We start from the raw sequence: 21,978 nt of genomic DNA, 5'->3' as shown, positions 1-21,978 counted from the left end.
AGGGCATGCATAGTGTGCCAACGTGCCGAGTGGCCACAACCCACCACGTCGGTGCAACAGTGCCAGCCAGTCATGGACCGCACCCTTGCGGAGCCACTCGCGTCCTACAGAGCGCATGGATGCCTCGTCAGGGTTTGGCAGGGAAAAGGCTTAGGCGAGGGCTTGGAGGGGTTCAATAGTAAGTACCCGTCGGATCCGCCGTCATAGGACCATCACCGCCGGTCTCCATGCACTGCCGTCCACTAGATCTTCTGCCCGTGTCGGCGCCCGCACTAGATCCATCGCCGCCATCGCTAGATCTGTCGAAGGGGACAGGGGCACGGGCGGAGGACACCGGAGGGGGGAGAGGGGCGTGGAGGGCCACCGCAGATGTCGGAGTGAGTGGGGGAGATGGACGTCGGAGGGAAGATGGACGCCGAAGCAGATGGGCGTCAAGGGGAGGGATGGGAAGGATATAAATATAGTGACTTTTTATATTGCAGGTGCTAAAGTGCATAAATCTGTATATACATAACAGGATGGGCTGAAACATAAAATTTTAGTGAGTCCCACCACAAGTGGTCTGCGTTATAGGAAGAGTGGTCTCATCCCACGTGGCACGCAAGACCACTCCTATTAAGTGGCTTGCATAGTGCATGTCGTTACAATGTTGGCCAACCGAGAGTAGCTTGGCGTCGAAAAATGAAGATGACGTAAGTATGTTTAGACTTAAGAATCTAACACGTGAAATATATACACGGTCTTGTTTCACACAAAATATTGTACATATAGCGCATCCACAGTGTATATCCAGAGTGATCCTTATAGCTCTATGTAGACTACTTTAACATTGTGGAAGGGAATATTATGGAGTGAAATAGGATGAGCTACCTTTAGCTATAAGAACTACCCATATAGACTAAAATTTATTATATCTTTCCTCTCTCTTCTCTTTTGTGAGAGAGCTAGGACTATTAGATGAGATTTATGGGTCCTACCTTATGACCATTACTATCTTTATACATTGTGTAAATTAAAATAGCAAAATACCATCTTTTTGATTTTGATCTATATAGACCAAATATTCCATATACATTGGTGATGCTCTAACCAGTAGTAACACATACAAAAGTCCGGAGTTGGCAACGAGCAAGGGCCAGAAATGGATAGAAAAAAACTCTAGTAAACTGGGGTTGTTGGGTTGCCTACACCCCAGCACTACACAGCAAGAGCCAGTGATCAATGTGGGCAGCCCGGCCAGGAGGTGTATGGCGGTAGCAAGTGTGGTGGCAATAATGTACTCCATACTTTACTCACGAGTACTTCTTCTACTCCAAGCAGAGGCAGAGGGGCAGTTCATAGGCAAGGAGTAGCACATGAAATGATAGTGGGAGAGCAAAGCAAAGCAGAGCCCGCGGAGGTGGTTGGCTGGGGGCGTGGCAAATCAAATTTATCCATCCTGCTTCCCTCGATTTGGCCCCCCGTCCCGTCCGGGTTTGGGTTTGCCCTGCCAGTTAAAGCGCGGCGTTGCCACGGCCGGTACTAATCGCTCCGTGCTACCGCCTGACTATTCTAAAAACATTACATCGAATTTTTAGACATTTAAGTAGAGCATTAAATATATATAAATATTAAAACTAATTATACAGTTATGAAGAGACGAATCTTTTGAGACCAATTGGTACGTGATTACCCATAAGTGCTACAGTAACCAATATGTGCTGATGATGGATTAATTAGGCTCAAAAGTTTCTTAGCGGAATCTATAATTTATTTTATAATTAGACTACGTTTAATACTTTAAATGTATATCTATATATCTGATATGATGTTTTTATAAAAAAAATTTACAAACTAAACGGAGCCTAAGCTATGAGTGGCGAGACATATTGTTATAGCTACGAAACAAATAGCCCCACCATCGCTATAGTCACCGCCACTACTTCTACTCCCCGCTGGCTACACTAGTCCACCATGGGCATGCATCTTGAGTATTGTATGGACACAGACACATTGCAGGCAAGGAGATCGAGTACAGGTCGAGAGCGCAGCTAGCTGGCTGCATGAGGCCTGGAAGATGGAAGGATGGGCACAGCGAGACGGACAGCTATAAGAAAGCGTAGGGTGTGATGGCGTGGAGTGGCGGGGGGTGATCCTGAGCTGACCACACGGGGCAGATGCAGATGCAGCGCCGGCGGGGGAAGTGGCGACCAAAGCCGTCGTCCCGCTCCGCTCGTATAGTACGGCACTGTACGTAACGCTGCTGGTTAACCGGTGAAAGTAATATATTAGTAGTCTATAATTAATTAATTACTAACTATAAAAAATTAAAAAACGAATTAATCTGAATGTTTTAAATAATTTTTTATAAAAAATTTTTATAAAAAATACGTCATTTAATAGTTTAAAATGCACATGCCCAGTGTCTAGAAAACGAGGGAATCTTAATTATTTGGAATAGGGAACGAACGGGGCCCTCACCCCCCTGGCCCGCTGCCTGCCTATATCCTTTGATATCATGCTATCATATCATGTAGATTGTCTATTTTTATAAAAATAAAATTTCAATTCAAAGAGTTGATTTTTAAGGGAAAAGGCAGTAAACCATGCTGCAAGAAAAGACCGTGTGCATGACAGGTCATTATTTTCGGCATACAGTTTGTCTTATCGTTGGACTTGCACAGGACCTGAACATGCCCTGTTGCCCTACAGGAGCAAACAAGGGACCATGGTCGACACCTCGTGTCTTTTTCATTTATGCTTATTTTTGTAAGCTAAAATTTAAATTTTTAATCTAAAAGTAAAGCTGATTTAGAAGAGGTTTTACTGCAGTTTATTTTTCAAACTTATATTTTATATCACTAAAACACGTATATATAAATTTTATATAAATAAGCCCTTAGAGAAATTGAGGAAGCACAGAAAAAGCACCACGTGATCACGTAAAACACTGGCCCAAAAATCTAAAAGTCAAGACTAAAAAATAAAATGCAATGAAAAAACCAAAATTAACTCTAAATTTAAGGTTAAAAATTTAAATTTTAGCTTATAAACATAGACAAAAACAAAAATATCGGTGTGACGGCATGCAGGCAAGATCAATGACCTCTGTGAAAGACTTTAATTTTAGCCTACATTATACAAATCAATATAAATTCACAAATACTAGAATACCCTTAACTTTTAAAAAATTTAATGTATTTATCCATAGATTTACTAACTCAATGCAATAATTGTTTAAGAAATGGAATCTTTCAAGGATAAATGAAATAAGCTAAAATAAAGTATTTTTGGACGGAAGTGAAGTAGAAGACACTATACCTCAAGATGTTCCATCCTTGAAGCCTGAAGGTGTCAAGCGAAAACGAAAGCTGATTAAACAACCGCATCTCAAAGCCTAGAGGTTAACTGCATAAATCATCCATCAACCCATGATCTAACACTTAAATAGTTAAATGCATATATCATCCGTCCAACCATCCAAAGTCACAACAGAACACAATAGGGAACTCGCAAAAATCCTTATGTGGCTTGACACGAATCATCATTGTCATGCAGATAATTATCATCACAGTATATGCTTTCTGCCATCTCCCAGATCTGCAGGATGTTATCTTCCGCCACGCTGGCAATGACCCATTTCTGGGTGGGGTTCCACGACAATTCTGATATCTTAGCTGTGTGCCCTCCATGCACGAATAGCAGCTCCGGTGGACCATCGTTTGCATCTTCCTCTGCCTGCTCATCTCCGATCCTGAAAGGTGACACAGGGCAGTGAGAACCAGGAAAGGCACAGCACAAAAAGCAAATGTAGTCCAGTGAGAATGGTGGCTTTAGTTTCAGTTGGGCAGGAATCTATCATGTCAGTGGGGTGGGACATACAAAGCATGACAAACGATGAGGATTTTAATGTTGATGAACGCGGGAAAAAGTAGCAAATCACCTGAACTAGTAAAGTTAAGCTCTAAAGATAAAGTTCCCAAAGGTAATTCACCTACAGAATAACTAGATGTGTAGCCTTTAACTAGTAGTAACTGCAGACGTGTGTAACAATTTACTACAGAATTCATTAGAACTGTTGTCGTACTATATTTTCGTTTAATTCTTTTTTCTGTTTCAACTTGGAATGAGGCACCAGTAAATAACAGAGTATAACTTAAAATACCAACTGCGAAATGGAGCTTAGTTGAATAAACTTACCTACTAACGTCCCATATCATCACCCTTTTATCTGAAGCAGAAGATGCTAACACAGTCTCCAAATTAGGATTCCACTCAACCTGAAAAACCTCTCCTCTACGGGAGCAAAGCATAGCAGAAATTCAATTAAGTTGCATAAGTCAGTTAAACTGGAGAATCACATGTAGTGTAACCAACAAACTGATTGCCAGTGTTTTATGTTGATTTTGATAACTTCTCTGAAAAATGTTGAGAGTAAGAGGTGCAGATCAGCTCAAAAGTTCACACCTTTAAAAGATTATTCAGCTCTACTATATCATTATAGGTCAGCTACAGCTACTGAAATCACAATAAGTAGGGCGATGTGTTTGGGAACTCTGACACTGGCCTCATTCATATCGACCAATGCTTATAATTTTCTAAGACATGGATTCAAATGCCACGACCAGTGCTTATTATTTTCTAAGACATGGATTCAAATGTCACAGATGACATGATATCAACTACTGTAACTGTGCAAGGGAAATAGCAATCAAGAAGTCTAACATAGCACTCACTGTGAGTATCGCAATATAATGGGCACATAAGAAAAAAATATACTAACCGTTTTTATGTAAATGCTTAAGATGTTCTTTGACGATTTGGTTATTTGCATGCCTCAAGTCAAACAGCTTAATAGTTGCAAAGTAGCAGAGAAGAGGGACTGGCGAGGGGCATGATAATGTAAAATAAAAGGAATGACTGAAGAAAGCAGGCCATAGCAAAAAAAATCGTACTCATGGCTGTCGAATACATGCAAGCTTCTTGACAGTTTTCGCAAGTCAAACAGCTTAATAGTTGCATCTCCGGATGCTGAAGCCAAGATCCACTCGTTAAAAGGATTGAAGGACAAGGAGTTGACCTGAGAAATCAACAATGTGAATTATGAACAGCAAAATAGTTTTACACGAATAAACTGTAAAACCAGAACAAACATCAGCATAGTCTGTACTACAACGGGGAGTAACATATGCTGAACCTTGTGCATGATTTATATTGAAGCACAACAGTGATAATGGAGCCAGCAGATAAAAGAAAAGGTTAAGAGTATTCCTACAGCCTTATAAGACATGCATCATAAGCCACACCAATGTGCATAAAGGAAAGGTTAAGGTCAATGAAAATGATGTGCTCATCAGCCCAGAAAATCATTAGTTCTGCAACTCATGATGAAAGCATGCTTACTTCTTTTTGGTGCGCAACAATTGATTGTCCTGGTTTGTTAGTACGCAAGTCCCACATCATCAACTTGCAGTCATCCCCAACAGATCCAAATAGGTTATCATCTTTCAGGTGCCATGCAACATCTTCAACAACATCGTCATGACCCTGCAAAAGCATGAATATGATATAAGTAGCTATCAAAAGAAAATGGATAGCAGTGGCACGAACTATATATTCAACATCTTTGTTAAGCATGCTGCTACAATGGAGTGGAATTGTTATGTTGGACAAATCACATAACACTCGTGCAAGTCCTAGGGTACATTTCCGACAGAATATTTTGGACAAATGATCTGACTTAAGCACTTAGACCAGTGAAAAGAAGAAAGAAGCAACAATACAATATGTCATCAATAACATCTAATGAAATTAGAATATTGAAGATCACAATGCCCATAAAATGTTTGTTGAGAACTGCTGGTGGATTGGAAAGAGGATTTTTTTTTTTGGAAAGAAGATTGGAAAGAGGAATTGAACAACATTGTTACATGAGCTGCTTCTGTTCAATATTACTTTTACGGAAATACTACAATTTGTCTTGGCAGGTTTCCTATTTACTACCTCCGTTTCCCAATATAAGACTTTCTAACATTGTCTAGATTCATATGAATACTAATGAATCAAGACATTATATATAAACAATATACATTGATATATAGATGAATCTAGGCATAGCCAAAACGTCTTACAATATAAAACGGAGGGAGTATTTCTTATCTACATTCTAGATACTTGTTCTGGAAAACAAGAGTTTATTACTAGTATCCTTTAGAGGTATTGCACGGTAGATGTATCTCCTAGTTTTAATAGTCCCTCCATATTTTAACAGGTGTTAGTTGACTTTTTTTTGGCACACGTTTGACCATTCTTCTTAATCAAAAAACTTATATAGTTATCATATATTTTTGTTGTGATTGGAATTATTACTAAACTTGTTTAAATTTAACTTATATTTTTGCATAACTTTTTTGAATAAGATGAATAGTGAAATATGTGGCAAAAAATCAATGGCTCATCTATTAAATACAAAGGGAGTACCTCTCAAGGATGATAAAAAAAACTATTTCTACAGTTACATTTAAAACATGCCAATTTCACGTTGTTTGCTAATCGAACAAGTATCTAGTGTCTTCTAGAACACTTGAACTAAAAACTCAGTGTTTTTTGGTTTGAAAAACTGGGTGTTATGTCCATGTGATGATTTAATTGCTCCAAGCACCAAAAGATGATTGTTTTACCTTCAAATGAAGCTATGGGGATGGGAAAAAATGTTCTCTTCAGGACTAATTATTCAATGGCTCTACGTACTTTCTCTAGGCAGTGAAATTATCTGATCTGGAATTGTACCATTATTTCAGTTATAATATTGGTTCAACCTTGTAATAAGTTAATTTCAATATGGCAGCATAAACTGAGATATCATCTAGCAGATCAAATGAGCTATGCTTGTTACTGAATGAATTAGATTACAATTTAACAAATAGCTGCTCTACTCATAGTATTATGAAAACATTTAACAGCTGTAATGTTTAACGCAAAATGCAATGAGGGGAGGGGATTCAGCGGCGCATTACCTCAAACACATGCCGCGCATCTAGAGACGGAGCTCCACTCCCAGCAGCTAGATCCCAGAGGCAAATCTTCTTGTCATACGAGCCACTCAACAGCAACCCCTCCTTCATTGGACTCCACGCCAGCCCATAGCCCTCCGCCTCATGCCCCTTAAGCACCACATCGGCGCCGCCCTTCTCGCCGCCGTCGCCAAGATGATACACATGCACCTCGTCGACGCAACTCTTGGTAGCCACCGTGTACGGCCTCTGCGGCATGCAGCGGGCGCGGTTAACCTCGCCCTTGTGCGGCACCGAGCGGGAGATGGACACGGACGGGGCCGGGACGGCGCCGCCCGCAGCCGCCGCCGCGGCCGCCAAGCGGGGCGGGAGCGGGAGGACGGCGTCAGCGAGCATGAGGTGGTTGAGGGACCCGTCGGATGTGTGGGTGCCGAGGACGAGCCGGTGGGAGCGGGTGGACTCCGGCGACTGGGAGGAGGGGAAACACTGCACGGTGAGCGATGGCCACTCGAGCGGCTGGGAGATGACGAGGTCGTAGAGCACCGGCGCGTTCTTTTTCCAGTTCTGGTACTCCTCCATCTCCGTCGCGGACGACCCGGCCCTTGGAGGCCTCGCCGGCGAGGAGGAGCCGCCGTCCATGGCCTCTTGCGATTGCGCGGGAAGTGGAGGCGGCGCGGTGGCAATCTCCCGCCAAAATATTGGGAAGAGGAAGCAGAAGCAGCCAAGTGAGCGGAGCAGTAGGAGAGGGATTTTATGGCGGAATTAATGGGCTTTAGTGGGCCTAGAAACCCAACACCACTGAAGCATAGCCCACAAAATATGAAGGCCCACGAGCCCATTTAGCTAAATGAAATTGTGATGCCTAGTAGCTTCGACGTCGCGTCCGGTTGATTCTTGCATCCCCCGACTCCGCCGCCGCCGCCGCGATGATGCAGTCGCACCTCCCCTCCCCGGCGCGGCTGGGGCTGACCGCCTCGTCGCCGTCGCTCCCGCCGAACCCGGCGGTGGTGAATCCCACCTCCTCCCCGCCACACGGAAACCCTAGCGCGAGCGCTGGCGCGGGGGCGGGGGCGGGGGCGGGCGCTGCGGCTGCCCCAACCCTAACCACCTCGCCGTCGCTGCTGCCGCTCCTGCCGCCGCTCCCGCGGGCGCAGTCGCTCCTCCAGCTGATCTCCACGCTCGCCTCCAACCTCTTCGAGCTCTCGCCCAACCGCGCCGCGTGGATCTCCGCGTATCGGGGGTCGCTCCCCACTTTCCTCCCCTCCTCGTCCTCCGCGCCGCCGCCGCCGCTCCCGACCCCGGTCTCCTCCACCAAGGAGGCGCTGTCGCTGCTCAACACGCTGCAGACGCAGCTCTTCGAGGCCGTCGCCGAGCTGCAGGAGACCCTCGACCTGCAGGACGCGCGCGCCCGGCTCGCCCGTGAGGCGCGCGCCAAGGACACCTCGATCCTCGCCTTCACGAAGAAGCTGCGCGAGGCACACCAGGTGCTCGACCGACTCGTCGACGACTACGCCGACTACCGCCGCGACCCCAAGCGCCCACGCGGCGCAGCGGCCGCGGACGGCCCCGAGCCGGTGTCAGACGGCGACTTCGGCTCATCGCTCCACTCCAAGCTCGATCTGGACGACGTCCTGACGTACGCCCACCGCATAAGCTACACGACCTTCGCGCCGCCTGAGCATGGTGCTGGGCTACCTCTGCGTGGGGCGTTGCCGCCTGCTCCTCAGGAAAATGAGATGAGGATGTCGCAGCTGTATCAGTTTGCTGATTTGGATGTTGGGGTGCCCAAGAAATCCCTGGAGGCAAAGGAGAGGACCGCATCAGAGGGAGAGGCTACTCCACTCTTTGAGCCTACACCACCCCGGGAGGAGGCGAGGCCACACATGATGCCACATATGCTACCACCTAATGTGCTGCCTGGGTGGCCGAACGGGCCACTCGATATTCCGTTGCCGCCGCCTGGATGGAAACCTGGGGACCCGATCACTCTACCACCGGATGGCATTCTGGCTGGTGTCAAGGGTGAGGAGCCACGGGCCAGTGTGCCACAGATGTCTGTTGCTGTGCCAGCAATGGTGCCGAAGGCCCAAGAACCAATTCAAGTCCGGCATGTTGATCTTGACATTAACATTAGTTCTAGCAGTGATGAGTACAGCAGCGATGTTGGGAGCTCCGAAGAAGATGATGAGGATTAGTTCTTTGGTAAGCTATTTTGTCATTCATGTATCGTCATGCCGCTATAGCCCATGTAATTGTAGGAACAAATAATGCGCTCATACATGATTGTTCAAGATCTTGCAGCACTAAACGGGTATTGAATAGAATTTGATGGCATAACATATATGTGCTGATTATTTGAACTATCTCACCAGTCATTTTGTTCCCATATATGTAGTCAAGCATGATGGATTCCAATTATCTCAAAGATGTGCTGCTGTTGTACTTGGAATCGTCAGACATGTGGCTTACTTTATGGATTTTTAAACTTGAACATCTCTTGTTAATGTTTGATGCCCTTCTTTACTGATTTCAGTTGTAATTGCTTGCTAGGGTGATAACTGGTCATGAGCTTTTCAATCATCCAGTAATGCCTTCCATGTTCATTATCCTCTGCATAAATTTCCTGTCTACTCAGCTACTCACGTTTCGGAGCTGGTTTGCCGTTCAATTGGCTGTTATTTCCCCCCAAATTCCATAAGCCATTATACTGTATCAGTAGTGTTGCTAATTATATATCTAACATCATTGTTTTACGTTGTTTCTGTACCTCTTATTGTTATAATATAGCTTAAAACCCTGTCACCATTGTACCAAAGAGTGATAGCTGAAAACCTGAGAATATTCTTTCTGTAACACAAACTATATGAGCTATGACAAGGGAGTGGTCAAGCTGTAAGTTTGCACATAAATGAACATGACATTATTTCTTTCTTCTTTCGCTCCAGCCTATGGGCTCTTCCTACTACAAACATGAAACCGCAATCTTGTACGGCTGCACTTGGTAAAGTAGTAGTTAACTCAAATGGGTTAGAATACCAAGGCATCATGCAGAAGTATTTCCTATTCAAGAGCTGCATGGTTATCAAAGTGATCACATCATCAATACATTTCAGTTGCCTTAGTAGAGTGTCCATAGTAAAATATAAAATGGCCACTGATCAATTTTCCGCGGGTATTAAGATATCCTATGATTTGGGGTTTATTCTTATATACAACAGATCTGTAATTTTTGTTTTCTGCCTCATCCTGGAGTACTAATGTTGAATGCGATGAGGAGTCACCATCCAGGTTTTCATTAAGCTTCTGGTGCCTGTCGCACCGCACTCATCATCTTTGTTCCTTTTTTGGTCTTCAGCTGCTACCCTTTAAGAAAATGGCTTCTGGTCATGGAGTCAGAATTATATGGTCGCCAATAAGTCAATTAAGGAAGGTTTCATTTTTTTTTCTTCTAAGTTGTGTTCAGATTTGTGAATGAATATAACTGAAAAGTCGGATGTTTCTCTTGCGTTTGGTTTCTGACTTTCGCACTGAGATTGTGGGATGTGGTTTTAAAACATTATATTGATACATCATTCTCATCATCTTTACTCTAAATTTCTTTTACTGGCACTTTAGTTTTTGTTTTTTTCTGGGCAATGTAGTATTATGTTCCCTGCCTGTGGACAGAATTTTGCACATCTCTAGCCAGCAGCTTGAACATTGTTGATGAGTATTCTGCGAAAAATGAAATCATGTACCTTCATTCCATACATTACTGACGAATAGAAAATGGCAGAGTGCCACAGGTTATGACTTATGAGCTGTTATCCCAATCGACTGTTTCTGGCTATCTAATCCTAATTCAGCTGCCAACCTACCTAGCTGCTTCTAATTTATCTTTGCATAGCTTGTTCCAATGTTTCTCCTTCTCTGAATCTGGAACAGCTAGGATGTCATGCTCCTTCTCTACAGGATATCTGTTGCTCCTCTGTATCTTGAACATGGTGTGATGTGTACTGAGCTGCACACCATGCTCTCAAGTTTGTCTAATTCTTTGCACGTAGACTGTAGTTGTTGGATGAAGCTCTGAGCAGTGAAGCCTCCTTGGAATGGAGTTATTTTATGAGAATATTTTCACGAGCATTGAATTAATTCCTGTCAAATTTCTATAATTAAATTTTTATGCGGTTAGTGGCTGGAGTTCACCGACCAGATCGTCCAGAAAATCTCCATGCCCTGTTGCGGACGCCGGCTTGTCGTATCAGACGAAAAGGAATCCAACTCCAATGATGAATCCTCCATCATTAGTGGCTGATAAACTCAGCAAAGAAAAGGCCAACCAGTGCTACAGATGACAGTGGCTAAGCAAGCACACTCGGATGGAGCACGGCAGCGTCAAGCTGCAGCTGCTGTTGGTGGCAGCGCTCTGCGTCTCGCCATGGCAGGTCGCCGCGACGACGGTCAGTGGCACAGTTGGCGCCGGGCGTGGCCGGCCGCGGGTGCCGGCCGTTCTGGTGTTCGGCGACTCCATCGTCGACACCGGCAACAACAACGCCGTGCTGACGCTCACCAAGTCCAACTTCAGGCCCTACGGCAAGGACCTCGACGGCGGCGTCCCCACCGGCCGCTTCTCCAACGGCCGCATACCGCCGGACTTCCTAGGTCAGCCTGACTCTCCGTCCACTCCAATGTAGGTAAGGATCACCTCACCGGAGTCTCACCGTCCATGGCTGCTTGCTTGTGCAGCGTCACGGCTGGGCTTGAAAGACCTGGTGCCTGCCTACCTCGGCACCGACCTCACCGACGACGACCTCCTCACCGGCGTCAGCTTCGCCTCGGCCGGCACCGGCTACGATCCCCTCACCTCCACTCTCGTGGTAACACCTCACGACTCAGCCCCATCTCTCCACACATCATCGCCATTGAAGTGCGAGATGCTGCTGTTGCAATGCTCGATCTTTTCTTTTCAGGCCGTCCTGCCGATGCAGGAGGAGCTGAACATGTTCGTCGAGTACAAGGAGAGGCTCGCCGGGATCACCGGCGACGCCGCGAGGATCGTGTCCGAGAGCCTGTTCCTCGTCTGCGCCGGCACCGACGACATCGCCAACAACTACTACCTCGCCCCCGTCAGATCACTGCAATTCGATGTTGCAGCCTACGTCGATTTCCTCAACCAGCTAGCCTCCGATTTCATCAAGGTGAGATTTTTTTTCACCCAAAATTCACACACAATCTGATTTCATGCTTGTTGATACTGGTTTGCACTTTGCATGCAGCAACTTCACCGGGAAGGGGCGAGGAGGATCGCGGTCCTGGGGATGCCGCCGATCGGGTGCGTGCCGTCGCAGCGGGGCATCGCCGGCGGCGGGGCGTGCGACGCGGCCCGCAACCGCGCGGCGCGGCTGTTCAACGCCAGGCTGGAGCAGGAGATCGTCTCCCTCCAGAGGACGCTGCAGTGCCGGAGCATCGGCTACGTCGACATCTACGGCGTCCTGGAGGACATGATCACCGACCCCGGCAAATACGGTGAACCTCGACTCGATCGTCGCCTCCGCTTCCAAGAACCCGTTCTCCCTTCTCCGGTTCGTCGTCGATCACCTGAGAAGATGCTCGTTGCTGCTGCCTGCAGGGTTTGACGTGTCGGCGAGAGGCTGCTGCGGCGCCGGAGACCTCGTGGTGGCGCTTCCCTGCACCGAGCTGACGGCGACGACGTGCGCCGATGACCGGAAGTATGTCTTCTGGGACAGCTACCACCCAACTGAGAGAGCGTACGGCATGATGGTGGATTATCTGTACCCAAGATACGTGGAGAAGCTAATCTCATATTGAGTTTGATAATGGGCACGAACGCACGGTAATTGTTTATGTACAGAGCAAAATCTCCCGTTGAGTTTACTGTGTAAATTAAGGATGGTTATTATGCATGATCTCTAATGATCAAGCATTTAAAAAGATTTTTTTTATGAACAATTTTACCATCCTTAAGAGGTGTCACGAGATACCATTGTTTTCTATGTAAAATTTAATATTTTTTAATATCTTATCTTAGATATTTAAAGATATTAAAATTTACATGGAAAGAAGTGTTACGTTCTCAAGGATGGAAAAATACACTTTTTTTATACAAGGAAAGTTTCATTGAGTACAATATTTAGATTTAAGAAATATCATATCCGAAGCAGTACCAAACAATATGTCAGCTAATTTATACTCCTACTTGGTTCAGTAATCATCTCCTTGGCTCGCCATTGAGTAATTTGAAAAACGTGCGTGTAAAAGTCGACGAATAATCTTGCTACTAGAATGCAGCCTAAGAACAAGCATGGCGATAGCGGCAAATGAGGAAGCCGGCTGACATGACCGAGATGCAGAGCAAGGTGGCGGCGGCGAGCAGGGAGATGATGGAGCAGGGCGTCCGGAGGTGGTCGCGCTTCAGCACGGCGATGTACCGGTTCCACCGGTGGTTGCAGTACTCGTTGGCGTCGGCGAAGAGCCGCGCGTAGTGGTGCCCCCTGGGGTCGAACAGCGCGCAGCCGCCGAGCCGGTTGAAGAACGCCGCCGCGGCGTCCTCGTTGGAGAGCATGTTGTCCAGGACTCCCCGGCGCTGGAGCACGGCGACGTCGGCGGCGGTGTTCACCAGCGCGTTCATCAGCACGAGGTAGCTGGTGACGATGCCCTCCTTCCAGTCCCGCGTCGTCTGCTCCAGGGCGAGCAGGTTGGCCAGGAGGATCCTCGCGCCGGCGTTGAGCGCCAGCCGCGGGATCTCCATCGTCCCGCCGCGGAACATCACGTCGAACTGGCTCACCGGCGAGGCCTTCTCCCGGAACGCCACCCCGAACTCCTGCAGCTCCGTCACGCACGGGATCGCCAGCGGCGTCGTCGTCGTTGAGCCGATCATCCTGGCACGCACCGACGCGCTGATGCCCGTCCGGATGTTGTACAGGCTCGCGCTCAGCCGGCTCGTCAGCCGCGACGACGTCGGCCTCCGGCGAAGCGTCCCCTTCCTCTCCGGCGCTATGACCATCCTCTGGTACTGGAGATGGAGCAGGTGGTGCACGGTGAGCTGGCTCGGCGCCGGGACCTGGCACAGCGGCTCGTGCAGGCTGAAGAAGTTATAGATGAGGTCAAGAAGACGCTGGTCCACCGCGTCGTCTCCCATGCCTGCCGCGCCGCCGCCGCCGCCGAGATCTTTGCCCATGGCGAGGCTGAATAGCTTGGCGACGACGAAGAACGGGATCTGATTCTCCACGAGGAGGAGATCGTAGTAGACGTAGATCCACGTCCACTGCATGTACGCGTCGAGCTCCGCCGCCGCGTCGCTCTCGCTCCACTTGAGCAAGAACTCAAGGACGAAGCAGCCGTCGAGCACCAGCATCTGCACGAACTCGTCGCTCCCCATCTCCAGCGGCTCGCCGTAGCAGCGCCGCGCCCGCTCCTCCATCGCGCGTGCCTCGAGCACGCAGGCGTCGAGGCGGTCACCGGCGCCGGCGGGGCTGTCCCGGAGGAGGAAGTCGCGGAGGAAGCGCCACTTGTGTCCCTGCATGCCGCGGGTGCTGTCGCTGCCGAGGTGGTACGGGCCGACGGACACCACGCGCGGCTCGTACAGGGTCTTGTTCAGCGCGTGGACGTGCGACGGCAGGCGCACGATGGTGAAGGCCTCGTCGTCGCCGTCGCCGCCGCGGACTGCCGGTGATGCCCACAGGTCGGCGATCCCTTGCTCCATGCGACCAAGGAGCTCGTCGTCATCCATGACCTCGCCACGCGCGCTTGCTACCATATTTCCTCGCAGAGAAGTAAAAATTTTGTTGTCATATGCTCGCTGCTGATGGCATGCAGTCTATATATGCTGCCACTGAGAAAAATATATCTTTTCACCTTTTTAGACGACTGTAATCTAAAAAGACGAAGCAGTATACGCTAAACCATTCGTAATTAAGTTAGTCATTATTTGGGGTTTTAATGAAAAAACGAAATGAGATATTTACAAATAAAAAATAATTTCACGGTATAAAAGCAAATAATAAAAAGTAAAGTACGATAGAACATCCTCAGAATTAACTTCAAAATTAATGTTGAAAATTTAAATTTTGAGTTAAAGTTACGAGGAGCAAGAAGATGAGACTGTAAAATTCAAAATTATTACTGTTATTTATATATATGTGTGCGCGTGCGTATATTTTTTCTATAGGACAATGACCAAATGTATAAAAAGGTCAGTATCTACATATATTAAAATACATATCAAATATTAAATTTTTAGTGTAAGATTTTAGTAACTTGAGAATATATATTGTATTAATGTATATGTGTGGGGGTAAAAGTTTTATACCAGTGAAACGTAGCACATCCATGTACCATTAAAAAGCTAAAGGGAACAGGACTTCGCTGTCAGCTGCTGAGCTGCCCCTTGATTTCGAAGATTAATTTGTTCTGAAACAGCAAGCTGGCTGAACATGGAAGGCAGTAAAAAAAAAGTAAACACGACAGCCATAACATTTCTTGCTTTGATCCAACTGAAAAAAGGGAGAAAATATACTAATGCTGCAGCGATTGTTACATCACGTATCATGAGCCTGGAGACCTGGTATCCGCATTTTTTCTGCATATTTCTTTTTCACCGCGTTATAGGTGACAGCAGTCTGAGTTGGAACTGTGGACTGAGAAGAGCATATTTCAGCCATTGACCATGACTTGACAAAAGAATATGAACATTTGGTGCAACCAGAGGAAGAAGGAAGGAATAGCGTAAAACGGAGCGACAAATTTTGTAGATGGGGTGTTTGTAACAGCGGGAGATTTTGACAGGCTCGGTTTCTCTTAATCTTTAATCCGAAAAAGGGTTGACATCTGAAGTCGTGTATATCCTCGTGACAAGCAGTCGAACGTGTTGACTGTTCTCTGTGTTAGAGCTGGTATAATAACACGCTATAAACAAGCTATAAAAATATTTTAAAGAGATAAGAGAAAAGAGAGAAAAGAGATAACATGTGGGACCATGTATTAATGTTTTGTAGGTACCTATTATATAAATTGACTATTAGATTAACTATATATAAATTGGAGCTAGTATTTGGCTATACTAGTGAACTTGCTCTGAAATTGACGGCTATGATGCCGGATTGGTTGGAAATGTATGAATGGTCCTGAAGTGGAATCACTTGCTTATTATAGGTGGAGGTACTGAAGTGAAATCACTTGCTAAATTTAGTTTTTAAATTAATTTTTTCACCAAACATCATTACAAATCAATATCTACATTATATATTTTCTCCACAAATTTCCTTAATTTTTTAAAATTTCGATCAATTTCTTATGGCAAAACCGTGGTATGCTGAAGGTGTGCCCTGGTGGAGAGCCCAGCCTGGACGGTAACCGTAGTAACGGAAACCTAATGGTAACCCAGTTCGGCTTGCAAGTTGGTTCATTAAAGTAAACCCGCTTTAAGTAGTTGGGTCACTAACTAACGTGAAAAACGATTAGTTTATGCTCCATTAATTTTATTAAAATAATTAAAATATATAATAATAAGATATTTCTAATATGGTGGTTTTTCAATAATTTTATTTAAAAACACGTCGTTTAGCCGTTAGAAAACCTACAAACATAAAACGAAAGAATATATATTGAAACCATCTTCGGCACGAGTAAGCATTATCCATGTCCCCTAACAGCGGCCTACACCTAGTAGAACCGCACGGAGGCCTTATGGGCCGCAAGTCACGCGCAAAGACACATGCAGGCCGCATTACTGCCACATTGCATTTCGGGCCCATCAGACATGGGCCTCACGGAGGCCGTTATTCCCGTTCGGTCCACGTACGAGTCGCAGGTGGGCCGCATTCCCGTTTGGTGCGGAAGGCCGAAGCGGGCAGCGAGATTGAGGCAGTTTGGGCCGAAAGCCAGTTTTGGGTCCACGACGAAGGGAAACGGCCCAAAATGAGAACCGTCTGGGCCTGCATGGGCCTCGATGTCTGGATGTTGCTGCCGTTTGTCCTTGACTCCTCTTGGGTCGCATTTGTTCGAGAGGTGGTAAGTAACTTATCCGACGTTGAAAACGTAGTAATAGATTAATACATAATTAATTAATATTAATTATAAAAATATAATATAGATTAATATGATTTTTTAAAATAACTTTCCTATAGAATTCTTTTTTGCAAAATATACACCGTTTAGTAGTTCGGAAAACATGCATATGAAAAACGAGCGAGTTAAGTTGATGGTAGTGGTACCGAGGCTGGATTTTCTTCAAGACATGAAAGATAAAAAATACCTGGTTTTTACCTGTTTAATAATATATAAGTGATAGAATACCGCAAATTTAAAAAACTACTTTAAAAAGTTGTGGTAGTGAACTTTAATATAGTTTTTTTTTTGTAAAAAAAACCACACATCATCTAGCCGTTTAATACGTGAATAAGCTTTAGAAAAGAACGCAACGTAAGCGCCAAACTGGCAACTGCTGGCATGACACCGGTCGGGCCCTTCAATTCCCATGTTGTTGTTGTTCAGAAACGCCTTGTTTCAACGATGCTGCCTGCCGTTTGTCCTTGACTCCTCGCTGGCAAGTGGCAGGTTACTGGAATGAATGACACCGTTGTTGTTCATAAAATCGTGTAGGAAACTGGGCAGCAAGTACACTGTGCACGTCTACAGAATTACTACTCCACTATGGGAGTACCACGCTGGTCATAAAACCGTCTTGTGATGTTTCTTCGTTGCAGCCCATGTGGCTCGTCTTTATATTCTCGTCGAGGAACAGTTGGACGACTGGTAGACAGTTAAGTTATCACCCACCCCTCAATCGGCAACACGCAACAGATGCAGGCGGGGGGAGATGCAGCAAACGATCGAGTCAAGCGTCAACACCAACGTGCTACCAACCACGATTTCTTCGTCGATTTGCGCAAGCAGCGTAGCACGACGCACGCACGCACGGTCCCCTTCTCGAAGCGTTCTGTTTAGGTCAGACACCGTCGGAGCGGATGCAGTGGTGCAAAAGCGTCTAACTTAAAAAATAATATAATTTTTTAGTAAAACTCTTATAATACCGTACTTGTTTTTAGCAATATAAAGATAAATATGGTAAAATAATCCACGATGAAAAGCATCAATATCAATTTTAAAATTATGCATCAAAATTTAAATTATCACTTCTGCTTATAACCGGTGACAACACAATGGACTAGATGGGCTCTCAACTCCATCGTTTCACTATTTAGCTTATAATTATAAAGAAAAACCTATGGGATGATTTTTTAGCCATTTCAGCGAAAAAAAATGATATATTTTCAAATAAAAAATAATTTATAAATAAATTTTTTACATACGAATACTTAGTGATTTAAATTTTGAATTATAAGTATAAGTTGAAGCGAAAGGACGAGTCTGCTAAAATTTAAAACTTAATATAAAGTCAATTTTAGGTTTTCTATATTGAATTATCTATTTTCATATCACCGAGATCATATATATATATATATATATACACATTATAACAGCTCTTATATATATGATTTATTTTTATTAACCACAGGCGAACCAACAAACCCGTTGGCCGTTGTCGTACTGATTGGGTCTCTGACAAGTGGGACCCACCGGGCGACCGTGGGGAGGAGAAATTGTGGGCGGCGTCACGGCCTCACGGGGCGGCGGCGGGGCCTCGTGACCTCCGCCCACGGTCGATACGCCCGATGCCCCTCCTGTCCCCACCCGCGTTATAATGAGCAGCCTCGCCACCTCCATTCCATCTCTCCCCACGCGCACCTCACTCCCCCCGCTCTCTCTCTCTCCTCTGCTCCCGCCGCCACCCGCCGCCTCTCCTACGACGCCCATGGCCGCCATCACCACCGGATCCGCCGTCTCCTTCGCGAGGCCCGTCAAGGTACCACAGCGGATCTCCCCCCCCCTTTCCCTCTCGGCTCGCCCCCGATCCGCGGTCGGTCTGTCTTTCGATAGGGTTTAAGCGTGCTGCTCGGGGGGGTTTTGGTGCTGGGGATCGCGGCTTGAGGTTGCGCTCTCCGGTGGGTGGGGCTGAGCTGTTTGTCTGCCCGTCCTTGGATCGCCCGTTGTGCGGGTGCATGTGTGTTTTTGGTTGGCGACCGGATCGCTTGTGGGGGCAGATCTCGGTAGATCTGGGGTTCGGGTCTATGGTTGGTATGATCTCCTCTGGGTTTCTGGCGTCTAGTGTTCGTGGTGGACAACTCACGTATACATGTGTGTGGACATTTCCACCCAATGAAATATGTCATACGCGAAGTTGGGGTTTTGGTCTTTGGAGCCTACCAGTCTCCGTGTTACTGTCTCTGATAGTCCCATGGCCAAAAATATTGTAGTACAATTCTTGTGGGACATGCGACACTAGCCTACCATTTGAAATTGTGAATTGCCAACACTGTTGCTCATGTTTTACTACCTTTATATTTATCCATAGTTCATAACTGAAAATAATGGATGATTATCTCGGAAGAAAATTATGCGTTCAAGATGACAACTTATTGGTGCAATACTTTATGACAATTGTAATGGCTCTATCAAGGTGGGATGAACCAGGGAAATGATTCACCAATCTCACCTCGACATGCTCATCAGTCACCAACGTGCTACTAATGTCCTTCATATGAAAATTGAAATGCATGACTATAACTTTTATTGCTAATATCTAATCCGACCTATGGTGAACATGAAAATGCCAAGCTGGACTCCTAAAACACAGGGAGAAGTGTGATGCCGTGCAATCCTTTTATATGAGCTTGCCCTGTTGGAATTTACTGAAAACTAAGAGTTCAGTCATTCAATCAAGTTGGCCTATGTATTGCTTTGAAAACCAACTTTTGAAATTGGTCCCTATCATTTCTGTTTATTTCTTCACAAGATATTAGTCTTAAACTGACAGTGTTTCAGAGCCAAGCTGCTTACTTGTTGGCTGAGACGCTGAGTAAGCTTGGACTGATATTTGGTAGTCATGCCATTAGTTTGTTTTGTGTGAATTTACATTGTTCCTAGTTTCTCCTGCAAATTGATTATGCTATTTCTTGATTTGCTTAGTTTTTGCTGGCATTAAAGAAGTTATGTTCGGTGGCTCACAGGCAATCAATGTTGGCTCGGTATCTTTTGCTGGTTTAAGGAAGGACAATGTGGCCTTCCGTATGCAGCCAGTAACACAAAGACTTGCAGTTATCTGTGCTGTAAGTACCATCTTTTTGTGGCTTTTTATTACAGAATTAATCATGGCATCCTGATTTTGGTGGTATTGCAAATTTATTACATCATATTTCATGTCCCAGTTATTTTATCTGAAGTAAATGAGTTTCTGCTTCTGTGATTGATCAAAAGTTATACTGGTTTGATGCTGTCACTTCAGCAGATTATTTAGATTGATGGTATTGAGCATTTGTTTCTGCACATTGCAGTAATTTTTCTTGAAGATAATTTAGTTAGTGTAGGGTGTCGTGCATTTTGCCATGCTTTGATTGGCTGGCATAAGTGGGCTGCTAGTGTAGTTGCAACACACTTAAGCTAGTGAATCCTCCGCTCCCGACACAGATACACAAGAACAGCAGCATGCATTACTTTTGTTTCCTTCATTGCATTGCAACTTTTGATTCCTTTATTGAATTTTTACCATTTGGTGCTTCAAAATATGCATTTGAACAGGCCAAAAAGGAAACAGTGGAGAAGGTTTGTGATATTGTAAAGAAGCAGCTCGTGCTTCCTGAAGGCACTCAGGTTACTGGTGCCTCTAAGTTCACTGATCTTGGTGCTGATTCCTTGGACACGGTGAGCCAATTGGATATGCAAAGTTCTATTGGTTTCAGCCATTTGGCATTAACCTACATACCCTGAAATTGCTTAATGTTTTCGTGTTAGTTAGCAAAACAACACGCGGCTGTTCCTTGTCCATATTATATGAGTACCCTTTGAGGGTGGCTTGCATGTAGCAAAATTCTCTGGAAATGCATTTTTCATCTGGCAGTAGTTTTCCCCCTGACATACTAGATTTTCTCTGATTCTTTGGGACAGTTTTAAGCAGCAGTATCCTGTTGACTAGTTTATGAAGTTTATAAAGTCACATGCTCATATTTCTACCATTTAGATGACCCATCCTCATTCCCTTCTCCGAAGTGAATCTAAACTTTCATGTGATTTTACTGTCCGAGTGATCTAAACTTCCATGTGAATCTGTTTTGTAGGTTGAGATCGTTATGGGTCTCGAAGAGGCTTTCCATATCAGCGTGGAGGAATCAAGTGCGCAGTCAATTGCGACAGTGGAGGATGCTGCTAATCTCATCGACAAGCTTGTTGAGGCTGAGGCTGGAAAATAAGCCCAAATTCGTTGGAATAATGTGTCAACTGTTAAGAGATCAAACTACTGTTGTTGTCCGATGTCCATTTTTCTTTTCTAGATTTTACTGTGGAGAGGTGCTTTAATAGCACATGATTATCATTGGCTGTTTTGCGGTGATTTTGACATTTGAAGCTATTGAAGTTGTTGAGAAAAGCTATTTTCACTGGTGTTTCTTTCTAGTGCTCTTTATAAGGGCCATGATTTAGAACTTTGATGAGCTGCTTCCTTTTTTTTCTGCTGTTTGGGATGGTTTGGACCTTGAGAAATGAGAAACCCCTATGTGGTGCTTTCTTAGAAGGGAACGTGTGAAAAGTAAGTAGATGCTCCGTTGCCTTTTACTACACTAGAGGAAAGGCGTGTCTTGCCCGCGGAACCTGTGGTGCTATTGGGCTGACAACACATATCCCTTGGCACCCTAGTTTTTTAAAAAATACTTCATCTTCTTTTTAACATATTGATCCTTCTTCGCAATAGTAATTAAAACATATTTGCCTTATATTTTTTATATGACGTTGTTAACTTTTGGATTTACGTTTGACTATTGGTGTTATTTTTTTTCAAAAATGCAAAATTACAAGTCATACGTAAAGTTTCTATCGTAATAAATTAAATTATAGCAAAATAATTAATAATTATATATTTTTTTAATAAGACAAATAA

General features: G+C 45.1%; 5 protein-coding genes across 5 annotated transcripts; 3 read left to right on the top strand and 2 right to left on the bottom strand.

Annotated features, from left to right (window-relative positions):
- Positions 1–3,330: 3,330 nt before the first annotated feature.
- LOC102705279 (WD-40 repeat-containing protein MSI3-like) lies at positions 3,331–7,701 on the bottom strand. The gene is made up of 5 exons (XM_015841095.2): positions 6,996–7,701; positions 5,383–5,526; positions 4,935–5,059; positions 4,180–4,275; positions 3,331–3,733 (listed from the first exon to the last, which is right to left on the bottom strand). The coding sequence occupies exons 1-5, from the start codon at positions 7,629–7,631 to the stop codon at positions 3,502–3,504; spliced, it is 1,233 nt and encodes a 410-aa protein (XP_015696581.1). The 5' UTR covers positions 7,632–7,701; the 3' UTR covers positions 3,331–3,501.
- Positions 7,702–7,888: 187 nt separating this feature from the next.
- Positions 7,889–9,516, top strand: LOC102715882 (mediator of RNA polymerase II transcription subunit 4). Its single transcript, XM_006661424.3, has one exon. The coding sequence runs from the start codon at positions 7,919–7,921 to the stop codon at positions 9,185–9,187; it is 1,269 nt and encodes a 422-aa protein (XP_006661487.2). The 5' UTR covers positions 7,889–7,918; the 3' UTR covers positions 9,188–9,516.
- A 1,834-nt stretch (positions 9,517–11,350) lies between these two features.
- Positions 11,351–12,875, top strand: LOC102715608 (GDSL esterase/lipase EXL3-like). The gene is made up of 5 exons (XM_040527863.1): positions 11,351–11,633; positions 11,718–11,848; positions 11,942–12,169; positions 12,248–12,497; positions 12,601–12,875. Exons 1-5 carry the CDS (start codon positions 11,351–11,353, stop codon positions 12,798–12,800), a joined length of 1,092 nt encoding a protein of 363 aa, XP_040383797.1. The 3' UTR covers positions 12,801–12,875.
- A 406-nt stretch (positions 12,876–13,281) lies between these two features.
- LOC121055304 (UPF0481 protein At3g47200-like) lies at positions 13,282–14,721 on the bottom strand. Its single transcript, XM_040527370.1, has one exon. It carries the CDS (start codon positions 14,719–14,721, stop codon positions 13,282–13,284), a length of 1,440 nt encoding a protein of 479 aa, XP_040383304.1.
- A 3,990-nt stretch (positions 14,722–18,711) lies between these two features.
- LOC102705005 (acyl carrier protein 2, chloroplastic-like) lies at positions 18,712–21,481 on the top strand. The gene is made up of 4 exons (XM_006660846.3): positions 18,712–18,855; positions 20,060–20,158; positions 20,628–20,750; positions 21,164–21,481. Exons 1-4 carry the CDS (start codon positions 18,805–18,807, stop codon positions 21,293–21,295), a joined length of 405 nt encoding a protein of 134 aa, XP_006660909.1. The 5' UTR covers positions 18,712–18,804; the 3' UTR covers positions 21,296–21,481.
- The last annotated feature ends 497 nt before the right edge of the window (positions 21,482–21,978 follow it).

Source organism: Oryza brachyantha, chromosome 9, assembly GCF_000231095.2.
Source record: "Oryza brachyantha chromosome 9, ObraRS2, whole genome shotgun sequence".
Lineage (NCBI taxonomy): Eukaryota > Viridiplantae > Streptophyta > Magnoliopsida > Poales > Poaceae > Oryza > Oryza brachyantha.
Note: the sequence above shows the minus strand (reverse complement) of the source record. Positions and strands in the feature narration are given on the sequence as shown.

Bases quoted from the DNA above. Each gene is read 5' to 3' on its own strand.
- LOC102715882 (XM_006661424.3), top strand. From the start codon at position 7,919: ATGATGCAGTCGCACCTCCCCTCCCCGGCGCGGCTGGGGCTGACCGCC.
- LOC121055304 (XM_040527370.1), bottom strand. From the start codon at position 14,721: ATGGATGACGACGAGCTCCTTGGTCGCATGGAGCAAGGGATCGCCGAC.
- LOC102705279 (XM_015841095.2), bottom strand. From the start codon at position 7,631: ATGGACGGCGGCTCCTCCTCGCCGGCGAGGCCTCCAAGGGCCGGGTCG. The intron at 5,527-6,995 runs GTAATGCGCCGC...ATGCTTTTGCAG, and splicing joins ATGCGCGGCATGTGTTTGAG to GGTCATGACGATGTTGTTGA. The intron at 5,060-5,382 runs GTAAGCATGCTT...TTGATTTCTCAG, and splicing joins TTGTTGCGCACCAAAAAGAA to GTCAACTCCTTGTCCTTCAA.
- LOC102715608 (XM_040527863.1), top strand. From the start codon at position 11,351: ATGGAGCACGGCAGCGTCAAGCTGCAGCTGCTGTTGGTGGCAGCGCTC. The intron at 11,849-11,941 runs GTAACACCTCAC...TTTTCTTTTCAG, and splicing joins CCCTCACCTCCACTCTCGTG to GCCGTCCTGCCGATGCAGGA. The intron at 12,498-12,600 runs GTGAACCTCGAC...TGCTGCCTGCAG, and splicing joins CACCGACCCCGGCAAATACG to GGTTTGACGTGTCGGCGAGA.
- LOC102705005 (XM_006660846.3), top strand. From the start codon at position 18,805: ATGGCCGCCATCACCACCGGATCCGCCGTCTCCTTCGCGAGGCCCGTC. The intron at 18,856-20,059 runs GTACCACAGCGG...GGTGGCTCACAG, and splicing joins CCTTCGCGAGGCCCGTCAAG to GCAATCAATGTTGGCTCGGT. The intron at 20,751-21,163 runs GTGAGCCAATTG...TCTGTTTTGTAG, and splicing joins GTGCTGATTCCTTGGACACG to GTTGAGATCGTTATGGGTCT.